The sequence below is a fragment of the Triticum urartu genome, chromosome 1A (genome assembly GCF_056163025.1).
Source record: "Triticum urartu cultivar PI428250 chromosome 1A, HENAU_Tu73, whole genome shotgun sequence".
Lineage (NCBI taxonomy): Eukaryota > Viridiplantae > Streptophyta > Magnoliopsida > Poales > Poaceae > Triticum > Triticum urartu.
The window spans coordinates 12021503-12034556 of NC_141873.1; the positions used below are offsets into that span (position 1 = coordinate 12021503).

Sequence of the window (13054 nt, forward strand, 5' to 3'; positions counted from 1 at the left end):
CATCCCCTCTATCCAGTGGCACACTTGGTTTTCCAAGTTGAGGCCAGGTTCATGCATTTCCTGTCACGTCTTGCATTTTGCATCCCGCATCGCATCCCGCATAGCATATCATCTTTGCATATTATTGTTTGCCCTTGCACGTGGTTGATTGTATTCTTGTTGCTTGTCTGTGTTGTTTGGGTAGAGCCGGGAGACGAGTTCGCTAACGAGGAGCCCGTTGAGTTTGCTTTTGAGGATCCAGTCAGCTCTGACAGCTTTGCAGGCAAGATGATCATACCCTCGAAATCACTACTATCTTTGCTATGCTAGTTTGCTCGCTCTTTTGCTTTGCCAATGCTACGATGCCTACCTCTTGCTTGTCAGCCTCCCAATTGCATGATTGAACCTCTAACCTACCATTGTCCTAGCAAATCGTTGATTGGCTATGTTACCGCTTTGCTCAGCCCTTCTTATAGCGTTGTTAGTTGCAGGTGAAGATTGGAGCCGTTCCTTGTTGGAACATTTATTTACTTGTTGGGATATCATTATATTGCTATGTTATCTTAATGCATCTATATACCTGGTAAAGGGTGGAAGGCTCGGCCTCTCGCCTAGTGTTTTGTTCCACTCTTGCCGCCCTAGTTTCCGTCATATCGGTGTTATGTTCCCGGATTGTTGCGTCCCTTACGCGGTTGGGCTATAATGGGAACCCCTTGATAGTTCGCCTTGATTAAAGCTTTTCCAGCAATGCCCAACATTGGTTTTATCATTTGCCGCCTACCCCCCTTTTCCCTTGGGTTTCCGGAGCCCGAGGGTCATCTTTATTTTAGCCCCCCCACGGGCCAGTGCTCCTCTGAGTGTTGGTCCGAACTAGAGCCCTGTGCAGCGCCACCTCGGGGAAACTCAAGGGCTGGTTTTAGTTGTATGGATTGCTCATCTGAGTGTGCCTTGAGAAAGAGATATGTGCAGCTCCTATCGGGATTTGTCGGCACATTCGGGAGGTGTTGCTGGACTTGTTTTAACCTGTCGAATCATCTTGTTGTACCGAGATACCGAGTCTGATCGGTGTGTCTTGGGTGGAGGTCTATTCCTTCGTTGACCGTGAGAGCTTTTTATGGGCTAAGTTGGGACTCCCCTGCAGGGATTGATCTTTCGAAAGCCGTGCCCGCGGTTATGGGCAGATGGGAATTTGTTAATGTCCGGTTGTAGATAACTTTAACTAAACTTAATTAAAATGAATCAACCGTGTGTTACCGTGATGGCCCCTTCTCGGCGGAGTCCGGGAAGTGGACACGGTGTTGGAGTTATGCTTGCGCAGGATGTTCCTTTAGCTTCTCGCTCGTGCTTCGCCTTCTCTTCTCGCTCTCATTTGCGTATAAGTTAGCCACCATATATGCTAGTCGCTTGCTGCAGCTCCACTTATATTGCCGTACCTGTCCTATAAGCTTAAATAGTCTTGATCGTGTGGGTGTGAGATTGCTGAGTCCCTGTGGCTCACAGATACTACAACTCCAGATGCAGGTCCAGGTGTTTCTGCTCCGGTTGACGATTACGAGCTCAAGTGGGAGTTCGACGAGGACTCTCAGTGATACTACGTGTCTTTTCTGGATGATCAGTAGTGGTGCCTAGTTGGGGTTATCGATTCAGGGCCTTGTCGCATGTTGGGGGTCTTTTCTATTTTGGCACCGTAGTCGGGCCATGAGTGATTTGTATGATGGATGTTATTTATGTACTTTGATGTGACGTGGCAAGTGTAAGCCAACTACGTTTCTCCCCTTCATATTATTTACATGGGATGTGTAAAGATTTTCCCGACTTGCGACATTGCTTTCAATGCGGTTATGCCTCTAAGTCGTGCCTCGACACGTGGGAGATATAGCCGCATCGAGGGCGTTACAGCACAGAAGGCGGTTGACAAGTTGAACCCAAGTGGCACTAATGATGAAGATAGGGTAAGTGTCATTTCATCGATGTTCATCATGCTTGTTGTTTGTGTTTGTAGTGCTAACTTGTTTTGTTTTCATGTAGTTAAATATTGCACAAAACTTGTTCAAAGGAGAGGAGAGGAGGACCAAGAAGGAGAAGATCAAGAAAGGAAGGCCATTTACCTTGCCTCATTGCTATGAATCATTTAAGGATGATGAGAAATGGAAGAAGCGTGATGATATGGATGACTTGGGTTTGAGCAACAAACGCAAGCGAACAATTGATTTGGATGATGATGAGGAGGAGGCATCAAGTGATGACGGCAAGAGAAGCCCCACACCAAACTTGGATTCATACTCGAAGCCAAAACGACCGGATGAGACCAAGAAAGACGCAAAAGAAAAGAAGAAGAGGAAAGGAGATGATGAGCTCAAAAATGCTATGGAAGCTGTTGTGAAGGCAAGAAAAGAAGCCAACGAGGTGAGGAAGATGGCAAGGAACCAAGATGCCGCGATCGAGGAGAGGAGGTTGGCGGCCGAGGAGAGGAGGGTAGCGGCCGAGGAGAGGAAGGTGGCATTGGAGGAGAGGAAGGTGGGCGTGGAGGAGCGATCTAGATTGTTGGATTGGGAGAAGTACTTGTTCTTCATGGACACATCTATCCTCAATGAGGCGCAAAAGGAGTATGTCAATCTTGCCTGTGAAAAAGTCTTGATCCAAAAAAGAGCCATGATTCGCGCCATGGGTGGCGGTGGCCTTGGCGGCATGGGTGGCGGTGGCCTTGGCAGCATTGGAGGCATGGGTGGCTTCGGAGCTACCATGGGCGGCATGGGAGACATGTGTGGCTTCGGAGCTACCATGGAGACCATGAGAGGCATGGGTGGCTTCGGAGCACCTTCTGGCGACATGGCCGGCATGGGAGGCATGAGTTTTGCGTCTCTCATGGGATGCATGGGTGCACCTCCGCGCGCCATGGGCGGAATGTCTTCCGATGTGCCTCACACACCTTCGCATGAAAATACCATTGAAGATCTTGCCAACACCTTCCGAGCTTCACGTGATGAGGATGCAGCGCACGACAATGAAGAGGAGGAGGAAGAATCGTCTTTGGAGGAGTCGTATGAATCGAAGGAAGATGAGGATGAAGATGAGGACGAGCCTTGATTGTTGATGTGCCTTTCATTTGTGTCATGAACTTGGTTGGATGATGTTGTGGGCATGAATTTGAACTTGTGGGCATGAACTTTTAGTCATCAACTTGTTTGTGTGATTTAAATTATGCCATGTCTTTGTTTTATGATGATGTTTGAAATTTATTTTGTGTCCAAAATGCAACATATGGCATGTGCCGGCTGCTCGCGCGCTGCATTTTTGCACGCTGCTGAAGCTATGCGCGCGCTGCATTTTACCGCGGCTGCTGGAGCCAGCGCTGCCCGCCGCGCCAAACCAGGCGATGGACGCGCTGCAAACTGGTTTTAGCACGCCATGCGTTGGACGGCGGTTGGAGATGCTCTAATTGGCAGTCCCTATACCGCGCGTAGGTCGCTCGCTATCCACATAGCTCTCTCCATGGCTGAAATTTTTATGGGCCGGCCAATTTTCAGGATTAACTCTCAACTGGTTTTGGGAAGGTTTTCGATCCTTCCCTGAACCATTTTTTCTGTTTTCTTTTTTTCTTTCAGTTTTTTTTCCTTTCATATTCTGTTTTGTTCCTGTTTTCGTTTCATTTTTTCTTTTCCTTTTTCTGGTTTTTTCATTTTTATTCCTATTTTCTCAATTTACGGTAATCCTTTTCCAATTCTTGAAGTTTTTTGTTTCTTTTTTGTTTTCATTTTGCAAACATCTTTTTGGAATTTTGTGAACATCTTTTCAATCCAGGAACAGTTTTATCAAATTATGAACATTTTTCAAATACATGAACATTTTCTTGAACTTACTTACTTTTCCACTTTTCATTTTTTTGCGAATTTTCTTCTTAAATTTGCAAACACTGTTTTATTCATCGAATTCAAAAAATGTTCATCAATGGAAATATATGCCCAAAAATTCAAAAAAATCTTCATCAATTCAATTTTTGTTCAGCAGATTTAGAAAATGTTCGTCAAAATTCAAAATTTTGTTCATCGAATCGCAAAACTGTTCTTTATATTTCAAATTTGTTCATAGATTTTTAGAAATTGTTCATCAAATTCAAAATTTGTTCATCCATATTTTTCAATTATTTTTCTTGACTACAATTTTCGTTCATTAAGTTCAATTTTTTTCAAAACACACACACACACACGCACACACACACACCTGATGCTTGGAGTGAAGTTCCTTGCAGCTTGATTCATATTCTGTTCGCAATACTATTCTAGAATGAAACTCACCTGATGCTTGGAATGATTCAAAGGCTGTACCTGTCTTGAAAATCCACAGCATACATATGTAGAAGTGTCCGCAAGATTATTGATCTTTTCTCATTTATGGATGGAAGTAGAACATATTGAGGCTTCACCCCCACTTCTAGAACAGTATGGCTACATTTTTTTTGTGTGCATTTTACTATACTGTTCTAATTAACCTGTCAAATACAGCAGCAAATAGCACCAAGTTATGAATAACACCAAAACATGTTATGTGAGCAATCGTATGCTGTAAAAACATACTGTAGATGATAAAACATGGAACGATAAGACAAAGCAATCCACGCGAAGTAATTAGCTGTCCAGAAGCCATTAGAGATTATCAGCTGAAGAATTTCAAGAAAAAAATGTGATAATCATTCTCCAATAGCTGGCCAAATCAATTGACCACCTCCCAGTATGGATAATTACTGTACAAAATTTAGATTGGGAGGAAACAATGTAATCATCGGATGGAAAAAGCAAATTGTAAAGATAGAAGCCGCACCATGAGTTACCCGTGAGAGCGAAAGATGAAGTGACATTGCTCACCTACGAAGGACGAAAGCCAGTCTGATGGGTGAAGAGGGGCATGAGTGCAGCTGGCGCCGCTGCCGTCGCCATCTCCTGGTGTTGCCTGCTGCTGCGAACGGTGGGGGCGTGCAAGGTTGAAGGTACAGCACCACGGAGAGCACTGGGGTAGTCGCCGTCCCCGCCGCCAGGAAAGGGAGGGAGGGACGGAAAGGGAGCCCTACCTTGCAGGCGGATCGGCCGACCCCCGGTTCCGTGATTCCGTCGCCTCAAGGCGAGTTCGGGCCGAGCGTGAAGCGGTATCTCCTATCTCCAGGATGCAATCAAGGGAGCTCTCTCTCGGCGCCGATGAGGGCAGCAGCGGCGGCGTATTAGCGGAAGGGGATGGGGTACGTTGCGGGAGATGGAGGGGGTGGGCCTCGCCCAATGCAAATTTTGTTGATCTTTTATAGAGGAAAAAAAAGTCCATGACAATCATCCATCGCTGAATTAACACGAGGCCTCTGAATTTGTTTTCAGAGTAGCGGCCCACACGTTAGCGAAGAGGTGCATCAGACGGCCAAAAACGACTTAGAGGTGGGATCCGATGGCCAAAATTGCTGATTACTTGAGAGGGTTAGAAAAGTGTTTGGTTATAATGTATTTAAATGCCCTCCTGCATCTGTGTCTATTTTTAACGACACATTCACTTACTAATCACATAATTGAACCAGTCGTTCAGCATTCCAACTACTGGTCGTGATTTCGCTCGCGTGAAACATTGCCGCAGCCGGCCGGCATAAGGTAGATGCGCCCGCGACATGCAGATGAGTTAATTGCATAAAAGTACTACAATTGAGGCATCACATGCAGATTGATACCAAGATTGCTAATTTTCGCATGCCACTACCAAGATTGTGCCAGGCAATGCAAAAAGGTCTAAACCGTGTATAAACACGTATTGACGGTGTATCTGACTGGCAGGGGCCACCTGTCAGGTGCTGACGTGACATGTTTTTTTTTGCAAAAAAAAACCCGTTACTTTACATGTAATCACATAAACGCCCATTTATTTTGCCGGAAAACAGGCTCCGGTAAGAGATTTTTTCGTTCGCAACTTTACAACATCGAATCGGACTTTTTAGAAAGTTTTCTTAGTACCAAGATTGCTAATTTTCGCATGCCACTACCAAGATTGTGCCAGGCCATTGCAAAAAGGTCTAAACCGTGTATAAACACGTATTGAAGGTGTATCTGACTGACAGGGGCCACCTGTCAGGTGCTGATGTGGCATATTTTTTTTAGAAAACCCCCTTACTTTACATGTAATCACATAAATGCCCATTTATTTTGCCAGAAAACAGGCTCCGATAAGAGATTTTTTCGTTCGCAACTTTACAACATCGAGTCGGACTTTTTAGAAAGTTTCCTTGGACAACTAAAATTAATAAACGAAAAACAAGCGCTCGCAGGATTCTCACCTGCGACACGCTGGGCAGAGGCTGCGCGCGCTAGCCGCCTGGCCACAGCTGCGGCTATGTTAGTTTGCAGGCTTTGGCGTTGTTATACATACTCAAATGCGCAGGGCCGGCGGTTAGGCCCAGCTAGGCCTGCTATTTATTTTTTGTTTCGCGTTTGGCTCGTTCGTTGCCCAGGTTTCTTTTCATTTCATTTCTCTTATGTTTTACTTTTGTTTCTGGTTTTTCCTTTAAAAAACTTTTGTTTCTGGTTTTGGCTTATTTTTAGGTTTTTCTTCCTTTGCTTTTTATTTCCTTTTCTCCTTATTTTTTAATTCATTGGGTCGGTTTTTCTTCTGGATTTTTAACATACTTACTTAACATTTTTAAGATAGGCTCCAGTATATGATGAACATGTTTTCAAATGAGCATGAACATTTTTTTAATGTACGCCGAGCACTTTCTCTGCGTATAGTGATCATTTTTAATGCATGATGAACTTTTCTTCACAAATTATGAACATTTATTTAATATATTAAATTTTTGTAATATACGTTGAACATATTTAAATGCATATTCACCATTTTTTTAATATATGTTGAACGTTGTACATAATGCGTGGTGAAATTTGTAATTTAAGGTGAGCATTTTCTTAATATACAGGATGATTTTTGTATAATGTGTATTTCAAAAAAGGTTCAGCATGTATTAATAACTTATTGTGTAAAATTATTCTTGCATTTCAAAAAGCGCGTCGATTTATTTAATAATAGCTGAACAGTTTTAATGCATTACTAAAATTTATCATGATTACAAAATTTAACTTGTAGTCAACTTTTTAAGTAACTGTGTCTTTAAGAAAACAGTGTGTTTGGCATTTTTTTAAAACTTGTTTATTTGAATAATATAATGAGGATACACAATAATGGTTCATTCTTGTGGTTCTCAGTTAAGACACAAAAAATATGTATTAATATCATGATTAAAAAAAACGAGTAACTCAGCACGCGCAGCCTCGTAGGGCCCAACTGCCGGCCCAGCGTGTCATAGCTAGTATAAAAGAGTTACCGGCTGCTGTTTTACTGCAAGAATCGTCGTGGCTTGGTGGCTAGCGCGCGCAGCCTCCGGACATGGCGTCCCGGCTGGCGCTTATTTTTCGTTTATTTAGTTTATTTGTCCAACGTAACGGAAACTTTCAAAAAAGTCCGATTCGGTGCTGTAAAGTTGCGACAAAAAAAATCTCTCACTGGAACCTTTTTTCCCGCAAAATAAATGGGTGTTTATGTGATTATATGTAAAGTAAGGGGGTTTCCTGCAAAAAATATGCCACGTCAGCACTTGACAAGTGGCCCCCGCCGGTCAGATACACCGTGAATACATGTTTATACGCGGTTTAGACCTTTTTGCAACAGTCTGTCACAATCTTGGTACTGACATACGAAAATTAGCAATCTTAATACCAATCTACATGTGATGCCTCAATTGTGATACTTCTGTACAATGAACTTTACAATTGTGCATGTGTGATGAATGCTAGCAGTGGCAAGCACAAATATCCGCATGCTATTGTTTTATAAGGCAATAATGGCGGGCCGATCGCATGTCCGTCACAGATAAATGTTTGAAATCCATGCCAAAAAATGACAAAATATCCAGAAGTTAGTTGTGGCGGGCATTAATAAACGCCGCCACACATAAGTCCTGTTTGCACATGGTGTGCATCAATTTTCTGCCATAACGATCTCACATTTGAGCATAGGTATTTAGATGGTGCGCAATAATCATAAAAAAAATTGAATTTAAATTGATTTAAAATTAATGAACTTTTCAGATTTCTATGATTTTTTCCAATTCAAGAACTTTTTTAACATCATTAAATATTTTTGGATTCACGAAGTCTTTTCATTTTTTTCCATAAGTCAATGTTTGACCGGTCAATAGTTGAACGAATCCTACATCTTTTAGTGGAGAACGAAACGGTACATTCTTTTTTTTGTGAGATGAAACGAAGCCTACGTTTTTTAGCCGTAAACCAAGTTCTTATTCATCAAAAATCACAGTTTGCGGGATACAATTCAGGTCATGAGGTTGGCCAAGCCAGACATGGCGCCCCTAACCTGGAGAGAGATATAACTTGGATAGACTATGTGCATCCGAATTGGAAGCACGACCTTTGAAAGTAAAATTACATTTGAATAAAGCGTTGCTTGAAGTCTAATCTCGCTCATGATAGCTCCATAGGTGCCTCCATTGTTAATATCATCAATCAGTTTATTTGGTCTGATGCAATGAAATTTTTGTGGATGTGAAAAATCTTCCGCTAGAGGAATTGCCTCCTGACACGCAATCGCCTCAAATGTTGGTGGATCATCAACTCCCACTAGGACAAGTGAAGAACTGCCCAACTATGCGCCAGTACTGTCCCTGCAAACCACTACTGCTACTCCTCCCCTTTCCCTTCTGACGCGGACATCGACATCGACGTGTATTTTTGCAGAATCTGGTGGTGGAGCCCTTGATCGCATTTGTTGGGAAAGCCTACGTAGTTGTGATCTTGTGAGCGATTCACCTTTTGCCTCGTGATGGGCCGACCCATAAAGGGAGCCGCGCGGATAGCAGAAACTCCAACCGGCGCCTTCAGCGCCGATTAGGAGATCCCTAATTTGCCAACCAATTGCACCTTTGCTAGCATCGTGTTGGCGCTCAAAGATCACCTAGCCTTGAGATGTCAAACCTACTGCTTTTGTTAAAAGTACATACCAAAAGATACTTTTCTTAACGACTTCATCTTGTATTTAAAAGATCTTTGGCATCTATCTAAATTTTTTATTGCAAATGAATTGACATAAAAAATGTTCACATAACTTGTAAAAGTATCTTTAAAAAATCTTATTCTTAGCTGCAGGAAAAAAACTCAAGTTGTATTCGAAAAATATCCACTGTTTATTTTAGAAACAATAACAACTATTGAAAAATTCTCAGCATTTAATTAGAAAACAAATCATGTCTAAAAATATTTATACAGATATTTCATTATAAAAACGTTACATTTCTTCAAACAAATAAATAAATGGAAATACGAAAATAAAAAGTAAGAAACAAATAAGCAAAACATTGTTAGACGAAAAGAAACAGAGAAAAATATAATAGAGCACAAAAAATAGTACAAAAAATAAATTCTAAAACGAAAAGAAATACAAAAGAAAAATAAATGCAACGAACAGAAAAACTAAAAAAAGAACCAAAAATACCACGCTGGTCTACGACTCTACGCCGACCGTTTCCTACTGTGGCGTCGCCTGCAGGGCTCGTGATTGGGCCAGACCCAGAGCGCCTCGCGCCTTTGCCACGAGCCGGCGTACTAATGTTTTTTTTATCTTCCGGTTTAATTTTCTATATTTATTTTCCCTTTATTATTGAAAATGTTTGCCTCATATTTTAAATATGGTAATGATGTATTTGATTTTTTTAATGTGCATAAAAATGTTCGTGGTGTACATGAAAAATTTCCAACACGTATGAGAAATAGTATTCATCAAAACATGTATTTGAAAAAAAATGTTAATATTGTGTTTAGAAATGTCAAACATGTATAAAAATAAATTTCGGGAATATATAATGTACATTGTGTATGCAAAAATAGAAACAAAAACTCATGTTTGAAAACAATCTTAATCAGTTATTTAAAAAAATATTATAGTTATATAAAAATATGTTTCATATGTATACGAAAATTGTATACTATGTATGCAAAAATTAGACATCAAAGCATACATTTTAAAAACAATTAATCATATATTTAAAAATTGTATATGATATATAAATAGTATAATGTGTATGAAAGAATATATACATGTGTTGAAAAAAATTACACATCAAAAATATACTTGAAATAAATGTTACACATGTATATAAAATGTTCAAGATGTATAAGAAAAATGTACAATGAGTATGAAAAAACATTCCTGATGTATACAGGAAAATAAAAGAAGTACGACATGTATAAAATGTAGATTGTATACGAAAAAGCAGACATTAAAACATATATTTGTAAAAAAATAATTATTTATTTTAAAAATGCCACAAGTGTATACAATATGTTCCTAATGTATACAAAGAATGTACAATGTTATGAAAGATGTAGACATTGAAAACCTTTATTTGTATAATTGTTAAACGTACATTGTTCTTCATGTAAACAAAAAGTGTACAATGTGTATGAAGGAAGGAGACAAGTGTTAAGAAAGTGCAAAAGGAAAAAACAAAGAAAACAAGCAGAGAAACATAAAAAGGAAAAAAAGGTGATGAAAACCAAAGAGATAAGAAAAAGAAAAAAGAAAATAAAACCAGTAGAGAAACATAAAAAATAGAGAAAAACGATGTAGCCAAAGAGGAAGGAAGAAGAAGAAGAAGAAGAAAAAGAAAACAATGAAGAAAACCGGTAGAGAAACATAGAAAACAAAAAAATCGATGAGACCCAATGGAATTAGGAGAAGATGGGAAAAGAAAAATAATAATAAACAAACCAAATAATACAAATAGAAACCATAGAATACCAAAGAAACCATAAGAAAGATAAGAAAAACCATAAAACACACAGAAAAAGAAAGATAAAAAATCAAACAAAAACTGTAAGAACCAAAAAAACAAAAAACCCAATGAAAACCAGACAGTGAACCAATAAATAGAAATTAAAAAAACACCTAAACTCGAGAGCGAGCGATCTAAACCTAATGAACATAGGAAAGCGAGCGAGCAGCGAACAGAAAAAAAAATCCACTGAAACATGCCGTCACCCTTTTCCAAAAAAAACATGCCGACCCAATAAGTATGCGAGGCGGAAGATCTTCAGGCGAGCCGGGCATACGTCTCGCAATAAGTGACGTATAGTCCTGGTGATATATAGCATATGCACCTTTAATATGGTATTTTGATGGTTTTCGTCAATTGCATTTGTTTGTTGATGCCTGATTTTATTTCGTTTCCGTTTCCATATGTCATGTTGCTGATTTGAATACTTCTATTTGATATATTTCTTCCTTTCTGTCTCACTGGATAACAAGTATTTTAAGGTAAAACAAAAATAACAATTTGAACTAGATTGAATAAAAACATTTTAAACCACACATCTGACTATAGTGGCGCTAAAAAGTCATTACAATAAAATAAATAAGTAAAATGAACTAGATTGAGTAAAATGAAATATCAACAGAAAACAAATGATAATGGTAAATAAGAATTTTAAAAATTTAATACAACAAATTATTATGTGGGTGAAATGAACATTGGTTAGGGGTGCTTGTGTACGTCCATTTCACCTGTTCATTAACATGGTTTAGGGTGCTTGTGTACGTTCATTTCACCCACATAAAAATTTGTCGGCTCAGTTTCTCGTATGTACTCATAAAAGTAAGGTGTATGTCTGCAGATATAAGAGTCCGTGTGTGTGTGTGTGTGTGTGTGGAGGGTTTTTTACTATATTTATATAAAAAATAGTCGATGTTGAAAATAACCAAATGAATGTTCAACTTGGTGGCTATTCGTCATTTGGGCCTGGCAGGCTGCTCTTTCAACCTTCGCCAAGCGAACTCCCAATTCCGCGCTGCTCAAAAAAATCATGAAGGTCCGAGCCTGGCACCAGAGCTACATCTTGCCTACTGTGAGATCAAGTTCTGTCTCGCGGTAGGAGAGCACTATGATGGGTCGTCCCGATATAATGCATCAGCTAGTGAGTGGCTTTGCACCAGTTCGTGGAACATTTCACCGGTTTTAGCCAGTTTTGGGAAGGTTCCACATGGTTTTATTTCCTTTTTTTGTTCGTTTTTTCTTTTTTCCTTTTTCTTCCTTTTCATTTTATTTTTATAAATACATGTGAACTTTTTTTAATGCTCCTTATTCATTATTCGTATACATCCTGAACTTTCTTGGATACATCTTCAATATTTTTCTAAATACGTGATGACCATTTTATTAAATGTAATTTGAATAGTTTTTTAATACTTCTTAAAAAATTCAAACACACATTAATTTTTTTTGAATATGACTATGCGTTGAACATTTTTTTAATCCATGTGAAGCAAGTTTGTTTTAAAGGAACAAACATTTATTAAAACATGTGTGAACAATTTATTACACGGCACGAACATTAGATAATTGTGTTAACCATTTACTTTTGGTGATAGCATTGTTTTTACAAATTACACAAACAATTTTTAGAAACTGAAATAAATTATATTTCACAATATTTTGAAACATAAACACAAATGAAAAAGAAAAATACGGAAGAAGCGAAACAATAGCTCCCACCTGGGCGGCCTAGTGCAGCGTACCTTGAGGTGAGGCCGTTGGGTCTCGCAGCGAGCGAGCCATAGACACTCACCCAGCCCGGCGCTACGTCCTACAGCTAACTAACTAGTCGCTCCTTCGCCAGCATCGAAATCCTGCCCAAAGCTGCAAAACCATGTTCTTTTCTTAAAAGTAAAACTCAACTTGCTTTCATGTTGGTCAATACTCTTCAGTTAAAAGAGTAAAAGATACTCTTCCATTACATTATACTCCTGACACCACGATGCCATCTGCCAAATTTGCATTAACCAGGTTAGGTGCAGTTGCAAAATGATATTGGCGCGATGTCAGACGGTCAGATGTGGACTGCCAACTTAATTTCTCTTCAAGATAAGAACGACGTTAGGTGGAGTAGATCAATCCATAGTGCCATCACTGTCAATAAACATATTGGTCAAGCGTTCGGTTCGTCTGACCTTTTGATCACTTGATTCCATTGAGGATAGAGCCAAG

At 39.6% G+C, this 13054-nt stretch overlaps 1 protein-coding gene across 1 annotated transcript; it reads left to right on the forward strand.

Moving 5' to 3' along the window:
- Positions 1–2346: 2346 nt before the first annotated feature.
- Positions 2347–3066, forward strand: LOC147988353 (uncharacterized). The gene has a single exon (XM_087534622.1). It carries the CDS (start codon positions 2347–2349, stop codon positions 3064–3066), a length of 720 nt encoding a protein of 239 aa, XP_087390748.1.
- The last annotated feature ends 9988 nt before the right edge of the window (positions 3067–13054 follow it).

Coding starts and splice junctions, on each gene's coding strand:
- LOC147988353 (XM_087534622.1), top strand. CDS start 2,347: ATGGAAGCTGTTGTGAAGGCAAGAAAAGAAGCCAACGAGGTGAGGAAG.